The sequence below is a fragment of the Kalmanozyma brasiliensis genome, assembly GCF_000497045.1.
Source record: "Kalmanozyma brasiliensis GHG001 unplaced genomic scaffold PSEUBRA_SCAF10, whole genome shotgun sequence".
NCBI classification, from domain to species: domain Eukaryota; kingdom Fungi; phylum Basidiomycota; class Ustilaginomycetes; order Ustilaginales; genus Kalmanozyma; species Kalmanozyma brasiliensis.
Window position 1 is genome coordinate 551,019 of NW_015961949.1, and position 23,472 is coordinate 574,490.

The following is a 23,472-nucleotide window of genomic DNA, read 5'->3' on the forward strand; positions in this document are numbered from 1 at the left end:
ATTCAGATTCCCGGCGGGAGGTGTTCGCAACGAGGGCGACCTAGTGATTGCGTTCAGGCACGCCAACGGATGGTCTCAAGCGAGCAAGGCTGGCCGGCCAGAGTTGATCCGCAAATTGATCCCATCGCAGCCCATGCAGACAGGCGCGTGATCCCTGCAGTCGCAATTCATCGTATGGCCGCTCAGGCCCTCGACCACTGGCAGATCACTTGTCGGCACCCGTGCTCCATTCTGACTCCGTTTCGAATGGACGCTTGCGATGGTGCTGGTCTTCTCAATGCTATCTGCGATTGTGACGGACATTGCAGAGCCAACAGACTGACAAAACGACTGATTGCAGCAGGAGCAGCTGGCTTATGCGCCAAGCATGGATGTTAACGTCAGAAGCAAGCAATCGAAGGTCGAGCCAAGAGTCAGCTGCATCTTCTTTTTCAAGGTGGCTTTTCTGATTTCTGTTCACGAAGCCAACTCAGTATGAATCGCCAGCCCACCCGCCTTTTCGAGGAGCACGTTCGAGCCAAGTCGCAGGGCGAGGATGAGAGCCGACCATCGCCGCACCCTGGGTGATTGATGTTTTGGAAGAAGCAGGAATCGGACCACAAAAGCTGTGCTGCCGCTCTACTTTTTCCTTGCATCGATTTAGCCTGCTTTTTGGCTGCATCGCGCTGTGCTGTGATGTTTTTGATCTTTTCGTTTTTGAGTTTGGCCTTGTCCTCGGCTACGCCTCTGCTCATTCGCCGTCTCCTCCGTGCCATTCGATTGTTTATTTTTTTCTGTTTCGAAATTTCTTTTCGACTGTTTTGAAGATGACCCTGGATTTGACCCTGAGCCTGCGCCCCCTTGTTCTCCTATTCTGCCTCATCTTTCGCGGACTGGCTCACGCGGAATTCCGATTCCACAGAAAACAAACAGCAGATGGCGACATTGCGCCTCTCTCCCTCTGCGTATTTTGATCTGGTGCACTGCAGCTGAGTAACAAATCGCAAGATAGCTAGGCGCGGCAGCAGCGCAGCAGAGCCTCTCACACCCTCTCTGTCCAAAGATTAGAGAGGGACAGCCGCAGGGTCGCAGATTTTGAGCCATCTCCTCTCAGTCATGGCTCCGATCTTGACTTTCAAGCTTGGCTGTTGGGCGCTGCCGTGGCCCTCTCTCTCTCTCATCATCGCTTGCGCCCCTTGCTTTGGCTCTTCCTTTCCTCACCAACGATCCTTCCATCGTCCGGCCACTGTTGCTCTTCCGCTCTGCAACATCATCTCCACTTCCTCTTTACATCTGGTCACTCCCGACAGCATCGGTCATTAGCGACAGATTCGGCGGCTCGTAGCTCGACCAGCAGCAGCAGCAACAACAACACCTACAGGCTACATCGGCCATCTCATCTTGCTCGGCGCAGTGATCTCTTCAACACCATCGTTTCCGTAGACATCTTCGCTACTTGCGTCGACAGCCAACATGTCCTTTGCTCGCTTTGGCCTACTGGCCGCCTTGCTGGCCTTTGTCCAGATGGCGCACGCCTTCAGCGTGCAGGTCACCCAGACCAGCTGTCAGCGTATCCTCTTCACCTTGTCGCTCACCCCCGCCGAAGTGGTGAATGCAGCTGGTCTCAACGTCTACTCCGGCACCAGCGCCATCGATGACAACGAGATCTCTTCCATCACCTTCAACGGCGTCTACACTGCCACCATCACTTCCTACCAGTGGTACGCGCAGTTCTACAGCCCGCTCACCACCTCGGGTGCTCAGGCCATGACCTTCCGCCTTCTGGATGCCAACAGCGAGCTCATCACCGCCTACGCTGGCATCACACAGACACTCAACTTCCAGTGTGGTACCACCATCACCAGCACCACCAGCGCTGCCGCCACCACGCCCACGTCCAACAACTCGGGTTCCGGCTCTAACTCTGGTTCCAACTCGGGCTCCAACTCTAACTCGGGTTCCAACTCGAATGGTAGCAGCAACAGCGATGCGAGTAGCTCCAGCTCCGGTTCGTCGTCCTCTGCCGGCCCCATCGCTGGCGGTGTCGTCGGTGGTATTATTGCTATCGCTGCCCTCGGTCTCCTCTTCTTCTGCCTCAAGAGGAGGAAGAACAGGCAGCAGCAGCAGCGCGGTGCGCAGCCGAGCCGTCTCGGCAACAACGAGGCCGACGAAGCTGCCTTCCGTGCTCCCAACAACGACTCTTCTGCATCCCTCGCCACGGCCCCCGAGACGGCTAACACGCCCATGATGCGCGACATCGGTACCAAGAACATCTTCGCCGACCCCACCGCCTCGGGCGTATCTGGTGCTCCCTCGGGCTCCTCGACCGCCTACACTACCAACAACTCGGCTCCTTCCAAGTCTTCGTCGGGCATGGGCGCTGGTGCTGGCGCGGCCGCTGCTGCCGGTGGCATCGGTGCTGCTGCCATCGCCGCTCGTAAACATTCGCGCGAACAGACGCGCGCTCGCTCGCCTAGCTCAGCTTCCGATCGCAGCCCTTCGTCCGAGTCGTTTAAGGACGCAGATTCGCATCCTCCCCCCGTCCCCGCCCTTCCCACGAAGGCTGCCTCTGGTTACGCCCCTCCGTCCTCAACGTCAACGTCCAAATCCCCCGCGTCCGGTAGCAAGTCTTTGGCCGCATCGGGCGTCGCTGCTGCTGCCGCTGCCAAGGCATCGTCCGACAACAAGAACAAGTCCAACAAGTGGGGATTCAAGCGTGGATCAAAAGACGCCGGTACCACCGCAGACAAGCTTCCTTACCCGCAGGCGGTGGCCGAGCCTGTTCCCGCGCCTGCTCCGGTTTCGCCGACCACTACAACACCATCACCGCCGTCTAGTGCTTCCCCCGAAGTTCCCGCTTCGCCATCACGTTCGTTCAAGGTGATGCAGAAGCAGCCTGCGCCTGCCTTCGCTTCCCAAGCTGGCCCTAGCAGCGTGTCGATCGCACCGAGCGAGAGCAGCTTGAACCGCCCTCCTACCTTCGCGAATCGATCCACACACGGTACTCCCGCTGGCTCGATTCGTGGCACCAACTACTCGCGCGCACCCTCGGTCGCTTCCATGACGGCCGGATTTGCAGATGCACCTCCTCTGCCCTCGGGCGCTGCCTCGGTGTCGTCGATGCCCACCAGTGAGTTTGGCGGTAACATGGCCGGTGTGGGAGCCGGTCGCTCGTTCGCCGCTTCGTCGGGCAACTCGACCAAGTGGCACCAGCAGAGCTACAACATCATGCCCAACTTTACACACCGTGCGTTGGCGCGCTCGACACAACTCGACGAGGACCTCATCTTTGGTCACCTCGGCATGGGCCTCACCCCACCTCCCGGCCCCGCGGGCAACGGCAGCGAGTCCGGCAGCTCCAAGAGCCGCTCCGATCCTTTTGGCGATCGTTGATGCGCATTAGTTCTTCTTGTCCGGATTTGCTCAAAAGTCGTTCCCGTCACATTGTCGCACTGCATCCATCATCCTCTCTCATCTTCGACTCTTGTCTTTCTCTCCAGATCTCGTCTATTCAGAACAATCACTTTCTCACACACTCACTTGTCGATCTTTGCCTCGTGTATTTCTTTGTCGTTTCAACTCAAGCACTGTCGTTCAACGTCATTCTTGCGTAGGATCTGCGAGGTTTGAGACATGTGAGAGCTTCATTCGTACTCGGGCAGGCACAAACAGGGGCATGTAACACACAGCACTCTGGACCGCAACAGACGGCAGCACGAGCCTTGGATTGCAAGAAGGCTAGACTGAGGAAGGCGTTCGCTCTTCAAGCTCTTGTGCTGAGACGCAGCAGTGATGAGAGGCTGGGATCCAGCGCCGGATTGTGGTTCGTCACGGACAGCATCTCGTTCGCCTCGAGATTGCCGGGGTAGTCGGTCGACCCGCCCGTCTTGATGAGCCTGCGGTCGCGCTTCAGCCTAGCAATGTTGGCCGTCGAGCGTTCGAGATGCTCCGACTGATGTGTGAGCGTCTTGCTCAGCTCGACAATGTGTTCTGCCTCGGGAAGGAGCATCTGTTCGAGCTCGAGGATGTCGCCGTTCATGCCAAGACCCATCATGTCGACCTGCTGTTCCGGGTTCTCAGCGCGCAGCAGCGAGCCTTCCTCTTCGAGACGCCATGAGAGCATGCTACTCGCCAAATCGCGGCGCGAGGCGGAGGCGGTGATGTTGCCTTGCGGAATGCGCGCGAGGGGTGGGACGAGACCCGTTTCGAGCTTGCTGTCGATCCGGTTGAGCGCGCGCGTGAGGCTGTCGGCCACCATAGACCGGATGTTCTTGGGCATCGAATTGAGCAGCGGAATGGCAGTACGCCAGATCAAGCCACCCTCCGACGTCACACATTCGCGCTCCTCGACGCTCAACCTGCGCCACTTGCGCAGCCTCTCCTTCTCGCTCGGCCAACCTTTGCGCTTGATCTTCTTCCTCCCGCTCGTGCGTTGCCGCGCCTCGTCTTCAGATGACAGGACCTCGTCTTCGTCTGCGGACAGACTCGCATCCTCTTCCTCGTCATCGTCGTCTTCGGAAGCGCCGTCGATGAGGGACACCTCCGAGTCGGATTCCGGATCGGGTTCGGGTCTCGAAGATCGAGACTTTGGCAGCCCGAGCTGCTGTTGTCTCGTCTTGTTGGTGCTTCCCGGCGGTCGACCGCGACGCGACGAGGAGGCTACGGAGGAGGTCTCGGTGTACGTGTCGCGCGAGGAAGGTGGCCTGCCACGCTTCTTGCCCGCTGCCACGGAGGACGATGCTTGGCTGCTCGCACTCTTGGGTGGACGACCTCGACGCTTGGGCTGATCGGAGAACGAGACGCTGTTCGGCGGGGAGATGTGCGATCGACCCGCCGGAGTGGCTAGGATGGATTTGGGCGGGCGACCAGGCGGTCGGGCGGGACGCGCACCGTAGGATGTCGATGCGAAACTCGTGTCTGCTGAAGTGAGTGCTTGCATGGCTGGATGAGACGGACGGCCGCGCCCAGCTGGAGTCGAGGCGGCTATCGTAGATGCGAGCGAGTTGTCCGCCATGTTGCGCGATGATGGCCTGCCTGGGGTGGGCGCGCCGACGGTGGAGCTGAGCGAGACATTGCCGGCCTGTCTAGCTCTCTGACGCGGCAAGATGGTGGATGCGGATGCGTCCCACTGCGCAGCAGGTCTTGTCGTCCTTGACGGCGGCATTGTTGGAGATGTGTGATGTGGTGAAATGTGACGATAATAAAGAACGAGGGTGAAGGCGTTGTCGAAGAGTGACTGGGAAACTGTGATTTTGTGGAATTGACCCTGCAGCAAAGAGGAACGCGTCTCCAAAGCGAGACGCGCCTCTCTTGAAACTGCATTTTGGCCAACACTTCCTCCATCTCGATTTGCATGTCGCTTTGTTGTCTCACCCACCACCGACATTGCGCACTTTGTTGCGCCGACGCACACAGCCAAAACCCATCCGCCCTGACCTGGTCCCTTACGAGCTGGAAGCGCCTTGCCGTATGGACCATCGCACCGAAGCACTCGCATCAACACCGGCAAAGTAGGACCCAAACATGAGCGGCAGGCCATCCAGCTCCCGCAGTGGCAGCCGTGCCAGTCGCGGCGGCAGCAGCAACAATGCCAGGATGTCAGACCTCGCAGCAGCCACGGGGGGCTCGCATCGTTTCGCCGAGCGTCGACAGGAACGTATGCGTGGTGCAGGTACCGCCGTAGCCATGCAGAGGGACTTTCAGTTCAAGCTGCCGCAAAAACGAGCTGGACCATCGACAGGCAACGCAAACGACTCCGTATCAACAGATGGATCGATCAGCAAACGCGGACCGGGCCGACCTCGGGGTTCAGGCCCCAAACAGAGAGCGGCGGCCGCAGCAGTAGCAGAAGGCTCCGACGATGCTTACTCACTACCACCACTCGACGACGACGATGGGATGGCGTATTCACCTCAGAGGGATGCGTCCGGCAGTATGGGCGTGCCACGACGGGTAGCGAGACCACCTCCCGGGCCTGTCAGCAGTACACCTGCTGCATCGCGCATCCTCAAACAGCCTTATGCAGCTGGCTTAGCGCGCCGAGGCGACGATGATGACGAGGTGGGCAGCCAGCTTGGCGAGGACTATGCTGGCTCCAGTGCAAGTGCCAGTGCTGGCTCGGGCTCAGGTCCCATGATTGATGAGCCATACGATTGGAGTGCAAACCTGGACCCCAATCTGGATCCCGTCGAGGAGAGCCTGCCGATGATCCCCTCGCCCGTCGCATCGTCCTCCCACGTCGACGCCTCTGTGCGTCGCATGCGACCGAGCATCGGAGGAACCAGCGTGTCCCACCTCAGCATCGCATCTGGAGGCGACTCGCCAGCCGCACGTGCAGCGCAGCGCAATCTCGACTCACGTCAACGACGTCGCCAAGGCAGTCCAGGCTCCGAGCGCATATACAAACAAGCCGCAGCCACGGCAGCCGCAGCCTCAATCGCAGCCAAACGACGCGGTCGGCCACCCAAGTCTGCCTCCGCCCCACGTGCACTCATCCAACTACCCACAGAGCAGGACGACGAGACCGTCATGGATCGCACCATCCTCGAGCGACAGCGCGGGGCCACCTCGGCCGCCCGCACTCGTGAAACGCAAAAACGCCTCAAACGCGCTCTCTCGCTCGTGTTCTCCGAAGCCGACCCTGACGACCCCGATTCCTCGCAACCGTCGAAGAAAAGCAAGTCGGCGAAATACCTCAACGACGTCGACATTATCTGGTCCATCGTCGACGAGGAGCTCCGCAGTGCCATCGAGGAGCAGCCGGCCAAAGCACCCTTCCTCGCTCTGAAAGCGCTGCGCAAATCGGTGCGGTCCAACTTTTTGAACCTCAGCGAGAAGACGGATAACCGGACGACGTTGATCTCGCAGGTTGTGCGGGCGAGGAAGCAGAAGCGGCTGTTGCGCAAGGAGGTGTTTGCCAAGCGGAGCGAGCTGGCTAAAGTGACGGTCGAGGCGGGCGAGAGGGAGAAGGAGATGAAGGAGTGGAAGAGCGAAGTAGGCGATGTGCGCAGAGTCAACGCCTTTTTGGTCAATCTGAGGCATCAGGCTGCTGCGTGGACTTGAGCCAACTCCATCTCACAGAACCTTTGCTGTATACCCTTATCATGTCAACAAGTGACTTCAGACATTCCGTGTGTGCAAGCAGATGTTTGAGCATGTGTTACAATTTCAAGTGTCGTTCTACAGGCCATCGATGTGACTGTGGGTAAATCAGTTCTCGCGCTTGATGATGATAGCGCTGGCACCACCGCCGCCGTTGCAGACACCGGCGCAGCCGTACTGCCCGGGCTTGAGCGCGTGTGCGAGCGTGACGACGATCCTGGCGCCACTCGATCCGATAGGGTGGCCGAGCGAGACACCACCGCCGAGCACGTTGACCTTGCTGGCATCCAACTCCAGCATCTTGTTGTTGGCGAGGGCGACGGCCGAGAAGGCCTCGTTGATCTCGAACAGCGAAATGTCGTCCTTTGTCAAACCGGCGCGCTCGAGGGCCTTGGGGATGGCGTACGCGGGGGCGATGGGGAAGTCGATCGGTGCGCAGGCGGCGTCCGCAAAGGCCACGATCTTGGCAAGGGGCTTGACGCCGAGCTTCTGCACCTCGGCCTCGCTCGCGAGCACCACGGCCGACGCACCGTCGTTGAGCGTCGACGCGTTGGCTGCCGTGATGGTGCCGTTCTTGTCAAATACGGGTCGCAGCGTAGGGATCTTCTCGAGCTTGACGTTCTTGTACTCCTCGTCCTCGCTGATCACCACCTCGCCCTTCTTGTCCGCAATGGTGACAGGAGCGATCTCGTTGGCGAAAGCACCGGCCTTCCACGCCTCAGCGGAGCGACGGTACGACTCGATGGCAAAGGCGTCCTGGTCCTCGCGCGAGAGCGAGAGCTTCTTGGCCGTGTTCTCGGCACAGTTGCCCATGGCAACCTGGTTGTAGACATCGTGCAGACCGTCCTTGACAATGGCGTCGGTGGCCTGGATGTGGCCGTAGGCGTTGCCTCGGGGCAGGTAGTAGCTGTGGACAGGAAATGTTCAATGCTGGTCAGCAACTGTGTCCGGTCGAATGTGAAACAGGGCCAGACGCTTCTTCCAGACTACTTCCAGACCATTGAACCGGCCGTGGCTCTGCTGTCTTCTTGGGCACACACGATGCGTGGAGTGAGCGGACATGCGCCAGTTCCGGGACGCGAATGGGGCTTCGGCCAGAGTGGGCATCACAAGAAAGGCCGACCGGCAATAAGTCCGGCACAATGCCTCTTTCGGGCCTGCCCCACAATGTTAGGCCGGTGTCCTGAGGTTGACCCGAACGGGCAAAGCCTGGGTGTACCGGTCCATTGTTGCCTTCAGCACGCTTTCGCCTTTCGAAAGCAGCAGTGGCAAGGTGACAAGGCAGGGCCGGGTGAGTTGCCCGGGTCCCTGCTCGCGATCCGCCTTTGTTGGCCGGCCCAACCTCCGCCTTATTGCCTCGTCTGTCGTCGTCCGGATCACGTGAAGATGCGTGCTCGTGTCCGACCGAAGCCGAGCTCTGTGCGTGGTTTGTTGTAATGAGAATGATACTTACGGAGCGTTGGACATGGACTCCATGCCACCGGCCACCATGACGCCGCGCTGGCCGAGCTGGATGCTCTGAGCAGCGAGCGAGATGGCCTTCATGCCCGAAGCGCAAACCTTGTTGATGGTGGTGGCCTCGGTGGTGTCGGGGCATCCAGCCTTAAGCGCGACCTGACGAGCGGGGGCCTGGCCGACGTTGCCCTGGAGCACATTGCCCATGTAGACCTCCTCGATCTGGTCAGGCTTGAGGCCGGCGCGCTCGATGGCGGCCTTGACAGCCACGACACCGAGCTCGGGTGCGGTAGCCTTCTTGAGCACACCGTTGAACGAGCCGATGGGCGTTCGGGCGGCCGAAACGATGAATACGTCGTTGATCTGCGTCTGCAATCGTCAAAGTAGGAGGAAACACGTCAGTCGTTCCTTCAAATCATCCGAGTGCGAGACGTGACTGGAATTCGGGACCTACCATGATTCTAGCTGTTTGATGTAGTCGTGCGACGGCGGTCTGGTAGAACGCTGGCATTGGTGGTCGGGAGGGAAGAGAGGGTCAACAGGGCCAGAGTGGTATGTTGAGAATGTGCGAAAAGGTGGGGTGAAGCACGACCAATCGATTTAGCGAGTATCGATTTGCGGTGCAGCAGCAGCAGCACGAGCAACACGTCGAGAAGAACCGTACGACTTTTGGGCGGCGCATGCGCATCACCCCATTTTCAGCACTTCCGACCCTGTCCGCCGTGGGGATTTTTGGTGAATGTGAGATCCTTCACCGCCCCAGGCCAGCGCAGCGACTGCATGGCACTTTCGTCGAGACAGACGAGTCTTTCAACTCACCAGCTCTGAATGATCATCACGGCGAGTTGGTCACTTGATTATTTATAGGAACAGTCCCTTGAGGCTTGACCAGTGGGAGCGACGTACGTATACATTGACAGGAACAATTGCGCGAAGAAACAAATACATTTGTGGGTCAGGGGAAGGAAAGGCGAAAGGAAAGGTGTTCAAGAGATGTGTGGAGAATGCTGCCGAGCTGCTACTGATCATTTGCCCACTTGGACCTTGCTGCCACCCGATGGCGAGCTAGATCCGGAATGCATCTTTGAGGGTCCCGTCGAAGCATAGAGCGAAATGGCCGACAGTGGAAAGTTTCGACGCTCGCCACCGCTGCTGCCACCTGGCAGAGGGGCAATGTTGCGCGACTGAGTCGCAGCGCCCTCGCTGCCCTGCGGGCCTGGTGATTGCGCTTCCACGCGAGCTTGCAGCTGCTTAGCCACTGCCTGCACTTCTTTCGACAGGTTGTTCGAAGCTGCAGGCGATCCTCTTGACATTGTGCCTGAAGCGACATTGTGCGCTGGCGAAGCAAGCGCCGACCTTGCACCCGTCAGAGCGACAGGCGTGCCACTGCCGCCTCTCATGCCGAGCAAGGCGCCAGGGCCCGGTGATATTGACGATGCGTATGGCGTACCCGAAGGCGATCTGGACATGTGCGAGCATGGACTGTCTTTGCCATCGCACTGATGACGGTTGCGTGCGTCTCGTCGGACAAAGGACCGTCCGCAGCCGTTGCAGCGAAACTTCTTGCCCGGAGTGCCTAGCCCAAGAGAAACGAGACCTCCCGTGTCGCCGTCAATCACCTCTTCAGGATCGCCATGGATGCCGGGCTCCGGATCGTTTTCGTGAATGCTAGCTACGTGACGCTGAAGATCGTGCTTACGGCTGAAGGAACGACCGCCCTCGGATTTGCAGCTTGGGTAGGGACATGTATACGGCTTGGACCGATTCGGGTCAGGATCGTGCGTAGAGAGGTGCGTGTTGAGGTTGAAGGCGCGAGCAAAAGCCTTATCGCATTTGGGGCATGGAAAGCGCTTCACGGGGTTCTTGCCGGACTTTGAACTGGGTGAAGCAGTCGATTTGGGTCTCGATGGGCCAGCCACGCTCGATGGGCCGGCAGCTGCATCTTGAGTGGCTCGTTGCTCCATTGCGGCAGCTTTCGCCAACTCTTGTGATGCTCGAGCAGCAGCGGCAGCCGCGGCGGCGGCGGCCGCTTCCTGAACTGCTTTCCGGGCAGCTTCTCCGTGCTCGACGCCCAACCGCCTGATGGCTGCGGCCAGAGCGCGCTGATCTTCGCCCGTTCCACCTAGAAGGTCAGCATCAGCCTCGATGCCGATCGCTTTGGCGGCCGCGGCAAGATCGGCACCCGAAAAGGGTTCAGGCTTGACAGCTCGCGTGCTGGCCTCGGTAGCGTCCTGCGTGTCGTGATCTGCAATGAGTGCATCGGCAGCCCTCTCCTCCTCCTCCCTGGTCAGAGCGCTACTGATGCCTGGCTCCTGCTTTGAGATCGGAGCCAAAGGCGTGCTCGATGGGACGATGCCCGCGTCACGGGTCGCTCTATCGGCATTCTGTGGGTATTGGTACTGTGCGAAAGTGTTTTGGAAGCTCGGCCCAGGTGCGAGCACTGAATCGACGAATGGTGCTGGGTTGGAGACGACGGGCGCAGGAACATGACCTGCCGCTAGCGGTGCCGGTAAGATTGCTGGAGCTTGAATGGCTGACGGCGCTGGTGCGCTGATGAGTCCTGGAACGTTCATGTCGATGCTTGGCGGGATGACTGCTGATTGCATTGGTATTGTGCTGTCAAGCGGCGGAATGGTTGCGTTGGCGGCGACGGAGCTCGAGGTCGACTGGATGAGAGCTTCCACCTGAGCTTGGATGGACTGAGCGTCGAGCATGGCGATGGGAGTAGCGTCGAGGCCCATCTGCGGCAAGGGCGTTGCGGCAGCAAGAACAGGCGCCACTGCTGGCGCTGCGAGCATGCTGCCATTGGCTGTGGCAGAGGCACCTGTCGAATCCAAGCCTAGTGACGCAGGCAGGGCTTGCGAGAGCGTCCCAGATACCGATGTTGGCGGCACATATTGTGTTGTGCTTATCGGTGCCGAGAGGACAGGTGCTGGTGGCAGCTGTACCGGTGCACCGGGCAGAGCGACGCCGACGCCATTGGCATTGGTGGGTAGGGGCGTTATCGGTGACGTGGTCGGGGTGGTCGGACCACGCCCCGCAGCGTGTTGCTTGCGAGCAATGGTGAGCAGTTGCGCAAGTCGGCCCAAGCTGAAAAGCATGCGAAAAGAACGAGCAAGAGATCAGCGTTAGCGAATCATTGCAACTTGCACAAGCTGCGGCATAACTGCGGTAGCCAGGGTCCCGTTCGGCCCATCAAGGGAAGCGGTTGTGTCACATATATGCTCCAGCATGAGGAGAAGACTTACCTTGTGCGAGCACAAGCACTTGAATGGGCCGCTCGATGTGCGTTCGATGAATTCTCGAGAGATGCTGAGCACGAGATGTTGGAGCTGCGAGAGTAGGATGACTACGACTACCACCTCAAGCGCAGCCGCAGCAGCTGTACGAGTTGGAATGGCCAAGCTGCACCTCGTTCTGCAGGGTGTCGTCCAAAAATTCCTCAGGCCAGAAATTTCACTTTTTCGCAAAGCTGTCTATCGTACGAGACGACTGTCTGCGCAACAGCGATGCACTGCATGCTTTTTGACAAGCCATGCCCGAGCCTTGTAGCGCGAACATCAACTGCACTTTGATAGGCATGCAGAGACAGCGCTGCAAAGAAGGCTCTCGTCTAGGACGAGGACAAGATCACTTCGAAATATTGACTCTCGGACGGCGGATCGACAGGCGCAAAGGTTGGCCTCGCTTTGAGCGAGGAAAAGTCAAAGGTCAAGACGAAAAGAGGGTCGTGGGAAGAACTGGGCGTGCGCGTGAGAACAATGCTTCAGCTTCCTCATTCTTCGCCATGACTTATTGTCCAGCTGCGGACACCCGCCATCAGATGGGAATTTCACGAAGAAGCTGCAGGTCCAGGCACTGTGCGGTATCAGGGTGGACCAGCTCGCATTGTATGGCGTCACAATAGGTCTTTACGCTGATGAAAGTCATCGAGAACATGACGCGCTTAGAGACGATCCTCAAATCATCGATGATCATGCTCGCATCCCTGTCGACTCGATCGGAACGAGGCGGAAGCATGGAAGAGACTGTCTGGAGTGCTGCAGCCACGCTCGGACATGACAAAAGCCGAAAAGCCTAGAGCGTCGACCATTTTTTATGCGGCTTCTGGCTCACGCGGCGGCTTCGGTCAGTGCGGCCCGTCAAAGCGGGACAGCGGCCTGCTTTTTTAATTCCCTTTCTCGCTAAAGCCTTGCTGCAGCTACACCTCGGCGGTGTCTGCAGTGGCTGCGGTCCAGGTTCAGCTGAGAGGGGCAAGCGAGTCTGTTGGACAACGTTTAAGAACGCTGGAGTCATCGTTCGATGAGTGCTCACTTCCAATCCGACGACGTTCAGACCCTCATTTCGATGGAAGGATCGAGTAGCAAAGCAAACTGCAAATCAAACGAGACACACCTGCCAAAGGAAAACTTTTCAGGCCATCAACCCACTGCGAGTCTTCCCGAAGGGTGAAATTTGGCACACCGCCGGGACCCCTGACTTAGTCGCGACGGCACATGAAAAACTGACAGCTCGCGTGCCCTCTTTTTTCTTCTGGCTCGGCTTAGACGCCGGACTTTCATGCATGAGAGCGCTTTTGGGTCGAGTCTTCGTTGCTGCTCTCAGGCTGGTTTGATGGTGTGAAGCTGCGCAGTTCGAATTCGCGTTGTCCAGCTGCTGCTTCGCTTAATCTATCGACTGTCGATCTGTGTCTCAGCTGGTCGGTCGTGTTACAGTCAAGAAGGGCAGAAGACCCTCGTTTTCATCCTCTCGTTTCGAGCTTCGAGAAGCAGCGACCCTCCAGGCAATGCGATGTGATTCCTGCGGCCGTCATCGGGGGCAGTCTCTTCCTTAGTCTCGGGTTCGAGCACATGTGAGACGGCAAACTCAAAGAGTCCCACCAAAGTCGACCCTCTTCGCGATTTGCAATTGGCCGACGTGAGCCGCTCCTCAATCCCTTGGACACTCCAACGTGACCCTCTTTGGGACCATCAGCAAGCTTTCGGCTCTTCCTTCTCTGCTTCCTTCCTGACTCATCGGATCCTATCCTTCATCCATTTCTCGACTATCCAGCAGCTTCTTTCCGACGGACACTTGTTCATATCTCAATCACGTTCCCACACTTTCTCCTCTAAAGTCACTTCGGATCCTCCGACATCATCTGCACTTCATTTCGGACGAACCTAGTTGCAACCCACGCACAATTCCGCGCTGAAGCTCGACTCCTCCGCCAGCTCAAGCTCACAATCTTTCGAACCGCCCGCCTTTCTCTTGCAGTCCCTCGCAGAAGCAGAATCAAAAAAAGAAGCGCAGAGCGATGCACACCGACTAATCAGCAGAACCTTGCAACGAAAAGGACCTCGACTGCGCATGGCGTGCCGCATCTCGCTGGGGCACTGAGAATCGCTCAATCTCATCCCACAGAACATCACACTGATTCAGTTCTGTTGATCGATCGATCGACAGGCAGACAGCTGCAGCTACAATGTCGACAAGCGCTGAGTCAGTCGACAAGCAGGCAGAGGGGCTGTCGGTCACCTCTGCGCCGCGTTCCCCCGCTACCTCCATCGCGCCTTTGCTTCCTGCTCACATCAGCATCCGTGCTAGAGATCACAGCCTTGACGTCCCTTATCGCAATCACACCGCCGACAACTCGCTGCTCACCCTCGACGCGCCTATCACACCACGCACCAGCAGCTTGATACACTCGCCTGCTCTCAGCATAGACTCGTCCAGCGACGAGGACGGTATGACCGCTGTCCAGCACGCGGAAGGCTCCTCCCTCAGCATCGGCCTCAAGCACCCAAAAGCAGAGGACTCAGCCGTCGAACACAGCATCGAGACGCACGATCTTGCCACGCTCTCCTACACGGTCGACGTAGGCGCTCCTGGCTCAAGCCCTCGACGTTACGCCAACTTGGGTATGTCGAGGCCGCTCTCGTATCATCCCGACGATCAGAAAGTCAATCCACGCGCTGTTCGCGATCCCTTCCTCCTCCCATCTTCGCTCGTCGGCTCGTCCGTCAGTATGAACAATTCGACCTCCACGTCGGAGCAGGCCGACTACTTTGCCAACCCATACTCGTGGGATACCATGGACGGGAAACAGGAGCCCGACGATGATCTGCATGATCCAAACGCACACTCGGAAAGCAATCACGGCTGGTTGGGAGGAAGCGTGGGAAAGAGGGGCGTGATCAACATGGGCGTGCTCGTCCTTCTCAGTTTCGCGCTCGTCTTGCTCTTCGGTGGATACCCGATCATCTCGTACTTTACGCGTCGTCACGAGAGCACAAAGGGCGGCTTCAACCTCGGCGGTGTCAATGCGTCAGGCCAGATTGGCAGCATACCCGGCTTTCGCTCCTCGCTCATCGACCCTGACACGCCTCTGGACGCGCACACTCGTGTCAGCCCCGACGGCACCAAAACCATGAAGCTCGTCTTTTCCGACGAGTTCAATACCCCAGGCCGCTCCTTCTATCCAGGCGATGACCCTTTCTGGGAAGCGTCCGATCTGCACTACTGGGCCACCAACAACTACGAGTGGTACTCTCCCGAGGCCGTCACCACCGCCAACGGCTCGCTCCGCATCACGCTCGATCAGGTCGAAACCAACAATCTCAATTTTCGCGGCGGCTTCCTCAGCTCGTGGAACAAATTTTGCTTCACCGGTGGCTACCTCGTTGCCAGTGTTCGATTGCCCGGTGCGCCCCGTGTCGCCGGTCTGTGGCCTGCGTTCTGGACTATGGGAAACCTCGGACGTGCAGGTTATGGCGCCACCACGGACGGCACCTGGCCCTACTCGTACTCTGCCTGCGACGTCGGCACGCTCATGAATCAGACCGACTCGAACGGCTTGCCAGCTGCTGCGGCTATTGGCGGCGATGTCATGTGGAACCGGAAGGCCGAATCGACGGCGCTCTCCTTCCTGCCTGGTCAGCGTCTTTCCGCTTGCACTTGCGCGGGCGAAGACCATCCTGGACCCATGCTCAAGGATGGCACGTTCCGCGGACGTAGCGCACCCGAGATCGATGTCTTCGAAGCTCAAGTCGACGGTACGCTCGGTCTGACGGTATCGCAGTCGATGCAGACAGCGCCCTTCAACATGTACTACAACATCACCAACACCACCGGCCCTGCCTATGAGTTCTTCCAGGACGAATCGCATCTCAACATGTACAACGGCCAAAACGACCAGCAGGCGCTTAGCGGCATCACAGTTGCCTCACAGACCGCCGTGCAGCGCGGCGGAGACGGCAGCTTTGCAACGTATGGCTTCGAGTACGAGCCTGGTCCGCAGGGTTACATCGACTGGATTTCGGACGACAAGCGAGCATGGAAGGTTTACGGCGCCGCTCTAGCTGCCGATCCCGTCAGCCAGATCAGCGACCGTCCCATTCCCGAAGAGCCCATGTACATCATCTTCAACCTGGGTATCAGCGAGAACTTTGGTTTTCCCGATTGGCGCCACCTTGTCTTCCCCGCAGTCATGTCCGTTGACTGGGTCCGAGTCTACCAGGATCCCGACGCGGAGAACGTCGGCTGCGATCCCCCCGACTATCCCACCGCAGACTACATCGAGCGCCACCGAGCCGCATACGATAATGCGAACTTCACAACGTGGGGAGGCACTCCGGAGCAAGGTGGCTATGGTGCTCTGTGGCCCAGAAACAAGCTATATCCAGAGGCGTGCTCTGCTCCCACCAGTACCCAGCCCGGCTCGCCTGTCAAGCCGTATCCGCAGGCTAGCCCAGTGCCGTCCAGCCAGATTGCCGTCGGTCAGAACTAGAAGCGGCCGTCGACGCACAACGGCCGAACACAATCATACACACATCTCCTGTATAATGATCACCTCCCACGCTTAGCAGCGGACTCCATGAGAGGGTCCCTCGGCGTGGTTTGACGGTGAATCGACATCCATCGCATTTGTACCTTACTGCATACCTCGCATTCACCGAGCACACTGCTGCTCACACACACATACATACCTCAATGGACTTTCAATCTCTTGTGTTCCTCGGTCTCGAAAGATCATGTTTGCGAGTGTGCGTGAACGAAGTTGGTAAGTGAGGCAGAGACTCGGGACACGGGACAGAGCTGCCCGCGGCCAGGAAATTTTTGAGTTGGCCTTGCGAAAATCTGGAAGGCGGCGGGCGAGTCGGTGAATTCACTTCTTCCAGCTGACAGTCGTTGACCCTCACTCCCATCTTCCACACGATCGACTGCGCTGCACGCTGACAGACAGCTTGTCGCTCTCCGGGAGACTACCTTTTGGCAAGATGCTGGCTTCTACCACAGCTGCTGCACCATCTGTTGCTGCAACTGACATCACCAAGCTTTTCGCAAGCATTCAAAAGTCGGTCACAGCGCTTAGCACCTCTGTCAAGGCATTCGAAAAGGATGTCGTAGACGCAGCATCGAGCGATGCTTCGGATAACCCTTTCGCGTACGCAGATGGTATCTCGCTACTCACGGTAAAGAATGATGCCATGCTTGACTATCTCCATCACGTCGTGGCCGTCTGTCTCAGCAAGATCTCTGGTCGATCGCTGGCCGGCAGCAGCAAGAACAGCGTCTCGGAAGGACCAGCAGATGTCGTTCAGAACCTCGTCAAGCTGCGACTGATGCTCGAAAAGCTTCGTCCGCTGGAGAGCCGCCTCAAGTATCAGACCGACAAGCTGCTACGTGCCGCCGGAGATGCCGACAAGGAGGTCCTGCTTGGTCGTTCGAAGCCTGCCGTGGCCAAGAACGGCAAGAACAAGGCTGACGGCAGTGACGACGATGATGCCAGCGACGACGAGCTTGCTTTCCGACCCAACCCATCCGCTTTCATGCAAGACAAGGCTCGAGCCCTCGACAGGCCTTCGAAATCGAACGGCGCGTCCAGAAGAAGCTCCGCTCGGGATGCCTCGGAGTCCGATTCAGACGGCGACGAAGGTGGAAAAACCGCAGTGTATCGACCGCCCAAGCTCGTTCCTATGTCGTACGACCCCGACGCTCGCACCAACAAGAAGGACCCTCGCTTTGGCGACAAAGCGTCGTCCATCACGCGAAACTCGGCACTGCTATCCGATCTTACGGCTGGCATGTCGTCCAATCCTTACGAGGCCTCCTCTGGCGGTGTTGGTGTCGGCGGTCGCGGTCGACTTGCATCCAACACTTCAGCACGCGCAAAGGCACTGGCACGCATGGAAGAGTTCGAAGAAGAGAACTTCACCCGTCTCGTCATGTCCAAGAAGGACTCTCGCAAGCGCAGACGAGACGAGGCCGACGTGGCGCTCGGCGGTGCTGGTCTCAGCTCGGGTCGCGATGGAAGGAGGAGGATTGGAGGTGGTATGGAAGAGGAGTTTGGCGATCTGCTCCGAGGCGCAGGACTCGACGGAAGGAACGGCAAGAAGGCCAAGAAGGCTCAGCAGGCGTACGACACGCTCAGGTCGAGCAGCAAGGCGGGATCCACCTTGCAGAGGTCCAAGAGCGGCTCGAGTGGCGCACCATCGCCTGTTGGTGGCAAGAGCAACAAGTTCAAGAACCAGGTCAACCAGTCTCGTCGATGAGACCTAACCTTACAATCATCCTGTCACGTTCAGCGCGGAAATGCTCAAATCAGTGTTGTTCAGGCATCACCACCACGCCAGCGCAACTGATCTTGTGACCAGCCTGTGTGCATTCGTGCTGATCACAGGCTCATTGTCCATCTCCATGAGCATCGTCGTCGTCATCACCGTCGTCCTGACCCGAGATTGCCTCGAAGAAGCCCACCACCTTCACCTGCTCCTGCGACTCTTCGCGGCCTTCTCCATCTGGCTGTAGGCGCGTGACTCCGTCGTCCGCCCCTCTCCCGCCTCTCCCTTGGTATTCGGCGGGATCGCGACCCTTTCTGCGCTTCCTTTCCAGCCTCTGACTCTCCACAGTCTCTTTGACCCACTTGACCCTCTCTTTGTGCGTGCTTCCGCAATCCGGTGATGTGAGTCGTGATGCGAAGACGTCGTAGTATACCTTCTCTGCCAGCTGAACAGCCGCATCGGTGAGCCCAGAGATGGACGTCACTGGATGCTGAGTGTTGGACGAGGTCGAGTCTGTGGATGTAGGTGGGAAAGTGATGCTTGACAGATTCTGAAGGGAGGACTCGCTCGATGTGGAAGGAACCGCTTGACGATATGTGAGCTGTAGAAGCGGGTGGACGGAGGCCGCATCTGCTGCTTCAGCCCGCCGTGACTCGGTCGTCAAGTTGATGATCTGTTCCAGTACCGGCTTGAGAGCGTCTTCTGCCGTTTGCTGACGATCAGCCTGCGACGCTTCCGATTGTACGTAGTATACATCTGCAAAAGCGAAGTGAGAAAACATGTCAACAATGCTGCACTGAAGTGTCGGACAAGCTGGAAGGCCCAGAAGGTACTCACATTGACCCTTAGGACACGAGAAGGTGCCCTCGCCCATCATCAGCACCGTGACCGTGTTGACGTTCCCACCAATGGAGCCGGGCGGGAAGACAACTAGTCCTGTCTCCGGAGGCGATTCAGATGCGTCCTTCTCAGGCGAGTTCCCTTGCGTGCTTTGACCTCCTGTTGACGAGTCTTTGCCAACGGCGGCGGCAAAGTGAATCGGCTTGTCGAGGACCAGGACCGCTTTGTGCAGCACAATATCTGCGGACCCGGGGGCGCTTGTCTGACCTGGATCCGTGATGCCAAGCTGCTGCAGCATCTCCTCGCTTGACACAATGTAATCGGCTGTGACCGTATCGTCGATGCCGTCTATCCCGATCTCCCATCTGGCATCTGCTGCGTCCCGCTTCGCAGACTTGATCTCGTGGGCCAAGATGAACATGCCTCCTTTGACTGCCGATGCGCGACAGTAGCCCTGCGCCAGCTCACCCGCCCCCCCATACTGTCCGACCAAGTAAGCAGAGTTGCCATACCTGCCCACACTCTGCATGTGACTCTTTGCTCTCGCCATGGCCACCTCTGTCGTCTCGTTTGGAGTCGCGCATAGACACACGCCGTAGGCCACAGCGTCCACCAGGTCGGGCGACATCTTGTGCACGTCTGCTAGGTACTCCACAAAGGATCGCTGCGACGTGTCCGGATTCTGCGCAAGATCCGACTGCCAGTCCTCGGTGCCGATGTACATCAACAGCTTCATGAGCTTTCTTTTGGCAATGAGGGAGAGCGTCTTGGTCTTGAAGATGTCTTCCTTGCTTGCAGGAACACTCGTCAGCAGCATTGGGCCGTCATCATGCGAGGAGACCGATGCCACGCAAGTGCGCTCAAGTAGGCGGAAGGTGGCGTACGACGAGACCTTGGATCGAATCAAGCAGTCGATCGATGGTCCTGTTGCGGGAAGCAACGTCGGGGCGAGCGAGATGGCATAGTGCCGATCCAGAGACGCCAGCGACTCCGGCAGCCTCGACGGTTCTCCAGACTTATTCGTGTCGGCCCGCGAGGTCGAAGGAAAGCTGAGCCGAACACCTTCGACGCCGCTCGAGGTGTCCTGAGTCCATTTGAGCAGCTCTGACAGTGTCAGACTCGCCCACTGATCCGCATAGTAGTCGTTCCTGTCGATGTGAATCACCGACAGTCCTGCTGCGGCGAGAGCGGCTGAAACTATGCTCTGTGTGAGCCCTGTGCTGAGGATGGCCACATCATAGTGCGTCTGGTCGAGCGACATGGCCGAGCTTGTGCGTGTGTGTGGCTCAGAGAGACCAGGAGGTTCGTGCTGCGTTTCAAAGGGTCCAACACCGTGCCCACGGTTCCAGTCCGAATTCCGAGCGAGCAACGAAAAAAAGTTGCCTCATACCACATCGACTTTTGTGTCTCGCACCACCTACTCCATCACCTTCGTCTTACACCGGCGCCGGTAACGAGGTCGCACTTCCATCATGAGCGGCTCACTCGCGGCTGCAGATCAGTCGCGGCCTGCTGACTCCTTCAAGGCACGCGTCGTCGAGGCAGGGACCGCCGCAAGCAGCTCTTCTCGCAGCAAGGTTCTGCTCCCTGTCGATACCATCCGCGCCTTGAAGCTTCAAACCGGCGATGCGCTGCTCGTCACTGCCGAAGGCGCGACTTCAGCAGACTTCTTCGTCGGCTCTGTGTGGCCCTCTTTTGCTCTCGAGACCGGTACTATACGACTCCCGATAGCGGCCCACCTTCCGCCCGGCCTCCAATCTGGGCACACCGTCTCGATACTGCCTCTCGCTACGACACAGGCTGGCGATGCAACCAGAAAGCCTCCAACATGCACGAAGATCACCCTTTCCCTCTCTTCACAGGAGTCTGCTAGCGCCTCCACGTTCGCGAAGCTTGGCAATTCGGATCGCCAGATGCTCACTGTTCACGCCAAAGAATGTCTTGCCGAGCTCGAGTACGTTCACCAAGGCCAGGTGCTGCCACTCAGCTTTCAAGGGGAAGTGTACTCCTTCACGGTCGCTTCGGTACTCGATACGAGTCAGAACCAAGGCTGGACGGTCTCCACTTCCGTCGACCCTACTTCGGCATCCAGGACCACACAGGCGTGCTCGGTGAGCCGAACTACTGACGTCGCCATTGAAAGCTTTGGCGCTGATGCAAAGTACCCGAAAGAGTCGACAACAAACGGCGCGCTTGAGATCCCCAAAGAGGATCCTTATTCCAGGCTCGGCGGTCTCGACCGACAGATCGCGGAGATCAAGACCTTGATCGAGATGCCCCTCATGTCTCCCGAAATCTTCGTCCAGTACGGCCTCAAACCACCAAAGGGAGTGCTGCTGTATGGTCCACCGGGAACAGGAAAGACGTCGCTCGCAAGGGCCGTTGCTGCGGCAACCGGATCGTCTTATCTCACTATCAACGGCCCCGAGCTGTCCTCTGCCTTCCATGGTGAGACCGAGTCCAAGCTTCGCAGCATATTCCGAGAAGCACGACGCAAGAGCCCATGTATCATCATCATCGACGAGATCGACGCTCTAGCCCCAAGAAGAGAAGGGGGCAGCGGGGACGGCGCCAATGCGGATGGTGCGGGCGAAGTCGAGCGCAGAGTAGTCGCGCAGCTGTTGACGCTGCTCGATGGCATGGAGGAGGCCGACGATGACGAGGATCAAGCGCAGCAAGACGATGCGACACTCGACGATGCAACGGAGAGGAAAGCGCTAGCTCAAAGCTCGTCGACGGGCAAAGGCCCAGCCCGCGTCGTTGTTCTTGCAGCCACGAATCGGCCGAACGCGATCGATCCAGCTCTCCGCCGTCCAGGTCGTCTTGATCGTGAAATTGAGATAGGCATCCCAACCGCCGCTGCACGAGGCGAGATCATTCACACACTGATTCGGCCAGTGCCGCATGATCTCACGCAAGAGCAGATCTCGGACCTTGCTGGTCGCACGCACGGCTACGTGGGCGCAGATCTCTCGGCTCTCATCCGCGAAGCCGGCATGCGAGCCGTCCGTCGCACATTTGCTCGTCGCCGTTCCAGTTCAGACCAGCTCGAAGACAGGATTCATTCTATGTCGCTCGAGAAGAATGAGACAGACGACGGAATCCTCGACAACGTGACTGCTGCGGATCTCAACGCGGCGCTGTCCCTGGTACGCCCCTCTGCCATGCGCGAGATCTTCCTCGAGCCGCCGAAAGTCTACTGGTCCGACATCGCCGGATCATCGACACCCTCAGCTGGCGGCTCGGGAGCCTTGTCCACCAAATCAGTCCAAGCGCAGGTTCGCGAGCTCGTGGAATGGCCCATCAAGCATGCCGCCGCGTTCTCGCGACTTGGCGTCTCACCACCACGAGGCGTCCTCCTGTACGGCCCGCCAGGCTGTTCCAAGACTCTCATCGCTCGAGCGCTCGCCACCGAGTCTGGCCTCAACTTCCTCGCTGTCAAAGGCCCCGAGCTGTACTCGAAGTACGTCGGCGAATCGGAACGCGCTATCCGTGATACCTTCAAGAAGGCACGCGCAGCATCGCCGAGCATCATCTTCTTTGACGAGATCGACGCCCTCTCTTCCAGTCGCGACGGCGATTCGAGCGGCGACGCGCTCAACAGCCGCATCATTGCAACCTTACTCAACGAGATGGACGGCATCGAGGCCATGTCGGACGTCATTGTCATCGGTGCGACTAACAGACCGCAGTCGCTCGATCCCGCTCTCCTTCGCCCCGGCCGACTCGACAGGCTCGTCTACGTTGGGCCCCCGGATGGCGAGGCAAGGAAGCAGATCTTGCGGACGAGGATGTCAAAGATGGCCGTCAGCACGGAATTTGTCGACCTGAACAAGCTGGCGCAGATGACGGACGGATGCTCGGGCGCCGAAGTTGTTTCGATCTGCCAGGAGGCCGGCTTGCTCGCCATGGACGAAAACATCGATTGCCAAGCGATCGAACAGCGTCACTTCGAAAGCGCAGCTTCCTCGATCAAGCGGCGCATCACTTCGCTCATGATCCGCCAGTACGAAAGCTGGCGCGATACTCTGGTTGTCTGACGGCCGTCCACTCGTAACGCTGCTCACGAAACTCAACGACAATGTCATTTCTCGCCGTTGCAAGCTTCGGCACGTCGACACACATATCGTCGATCATGTATCAGGTGTCTGTAGTATGCGTCATCGCTCTGCAACGCATCTCATCCATCTCCTCCTGTTTCTTGACCAATTGAGACACCAAGAACCAGCTTGTAACCCGGTCATACCTCGTCAAACCCGGTCAATAGCGCAAAGAAAGAAAGATGGTCGCAAAAGTTGCCCAAGAATGACCCAGGCAAATTATGACCAGCACAGAATCAGTTGTCCCGGTAACCCTAAGCAAACAGAGCATTCATAATTGGGATTGCAAAATGAAGTTAGGGTTACCAAAGAGCAGACCGTAACCACCAAGGATCACAGAAAGTTTAAACCAAAAATTGTTCAGGGGACAGATTTTGAAGTTAGAGTAGGGTTAGGGTTAGGGTTTCATGTCACCGGTTGAACGGTGTTGGCGCATGGGAAGCCTGGCAAGACGG

General features: G+C 58.3%; 9 protein-coding genes across 9 annotated transcripts; 5 read left to right on the forward strand and 4 right to left on the reverse strand.

The window, feature by feature from the left end:
- Positions 1–1,452: 1,452 nt before the first annotated feature.
- Positions 1,453–3,372, forward strand: PSEUBRA_000850 (uncharacterized protein; the record flags this gene model as incomplete). The annotated part of the gene is made up of 1 exon (XM_016434117.1): positions 1,453–3,372. The coding sequence occupies one exon, from the start codon at positions 1,453–1,455 to the stop codon at positions 3,370–3,372; it is 1,920 nt and encodes a 639-aa protein (XP_016294616.1).
- Positions 3,373–3,742: 370 nt separating this feature from the next.
- On the reverse strand, positions 3,743–5,143 carry PSEUBRA_000851 (AT hook-like protein; the record flags this gene model as incomplete). The annotated part of the gene is made up of 1 exon (XM_016434141.1): positions 3,743–5,143. The coding sequence occupies one exon, from the start codon at positions 5,141–5,143 to the stop codon at positions 3,743–3,745; it is 1,401 nt and encodes a 466-aa protein (XP_016294617.1).
- A 359-nt stretch (positions 5,144–5,502) lies between these two features.
- PSEUBRA_000852 (uncharacterized protein) lies at positions 5,503–7,041 on the forward strand (the record flags this gene model as incomplete). Its single annotated transcript, XM_059464463.1, has 1 exon — positions 5,503–7,041. The coding sequence occupies one exon, from the start codon at positions 5,503–5,505 to the stop codon at positions 7,039–7,041; it is 1,539 nt and encodes a 512-aa protein (XP_059320926.1).
- Positions 7,042–7,188: 147 nt separating this feature from the next.
- PSEUBRA_000853 (Thiolase, C-terminal) lies at positions 7,189–9,046 on the reverse strand (the record flags this gene model as incomplete). The annotated part of the gene is made up of 3 exons (XM_016434156.1): positions 7,189–7,987; positions 8,534–8,904; positions 8,990–9,046. 3 exons carry the CDS (start codon positions 9,044–9,046, stop codon positions 7,189–7,191), a joined length of 1,227 nt encoding a protein of 408 aa, XP_016294619.1.
- A 514-nt stretch (positions 9,047–9,560) lies between these two features.
- PSEUBRA_000854 (Zinc finger, C2H2) lies at positions 9,561–11,636 on the reverse strand (the record flags this gene model as incomplete). The annotated part of the gene is made up of 1 exon (XM_059464464.1): positions 9,561–11,636. The coding sequence occupies one exon, from the start codon at positions 11,634–11,636 to the stop codon at positions 9,561–9,563; it is 2,076 nt and encodes a 691-aa protein (XP_059321087.1).
- Positions 11,637–13,999: 2,363 nt separating this feature from the next.
- On the forward strand, positions 14,000–16,303 carry PSEUBRA_000855 (Beta-glucan synthesis-associated, SKN1; the record flags this gene model as incomplete). The annotated part of the gene is made up of 1 exon (XM_059464465.1): positions 14,000–16,303. The coding sequence occupies one exon, from the start codon at positions 14,000–14,002 to the stop codon at positions 16,301–16,303; it is 2,304 nt and encodes a 767-aa protein (XP_059320927.1).
- Positions 16,304–16,793: 490 nt separating this feature from the next.
- PSEUBRA_000856 (Sas10/Utp3/C1D) lies at positions 16,794–18,068 on the forward strand (the record flags this gene model as incomplete). Its single annotated transcript, XM_016434119.1, has 1 exon — positions 16,794–18,068. The coding sequence occupies one exon, from the start codon at positions 16,794–16,796 to the stop codon at positions 18,066–18,068; it is 1,275 nt and encodes a 424-aa protein (XP_016294621.1).
- Positions 18,069–18,198: 130 nt separating this feature from the next.
- Positions 18,199–20,178, reverse strand: PSEUBRA_000857 (GDP dissociation inhibitor; the record flags this gene model as incomplete). Its single annotated transcript, XM_016434149.1, has 2 exons — positions 18,199–18,833; positions 18,915–20,178. The coding sequence occupies 2 exons, from the start codon at positions 20,176–20,178 to the stop codon at positions 18,199–18,201; spliced, it is 1,899 nt and encodes a 632-aa protein (XP_016294622.1).
- Positions 20,179–20,389: 211 nt separating this feature from the next.
- Positions 20,390–22,957, forward strand: PSEUBRA_000858 (ATPase, AAA-type, core; the record flags this gene model as incomplete). The annotated part of the gene is made up of 1 exon (XM_059464467.1): positions 20,390–22,957. The coding sequence occupies one exon, from the start codon at positions 20,390–20,392 to the stop codon at positions 22,955–22,957; it is 2,568 nt and encodes an 855-aa protein (XP_059320928.1).
- Between the last annotated feature and the right edge of the window lie 515 nt (positions 22,958–23,472).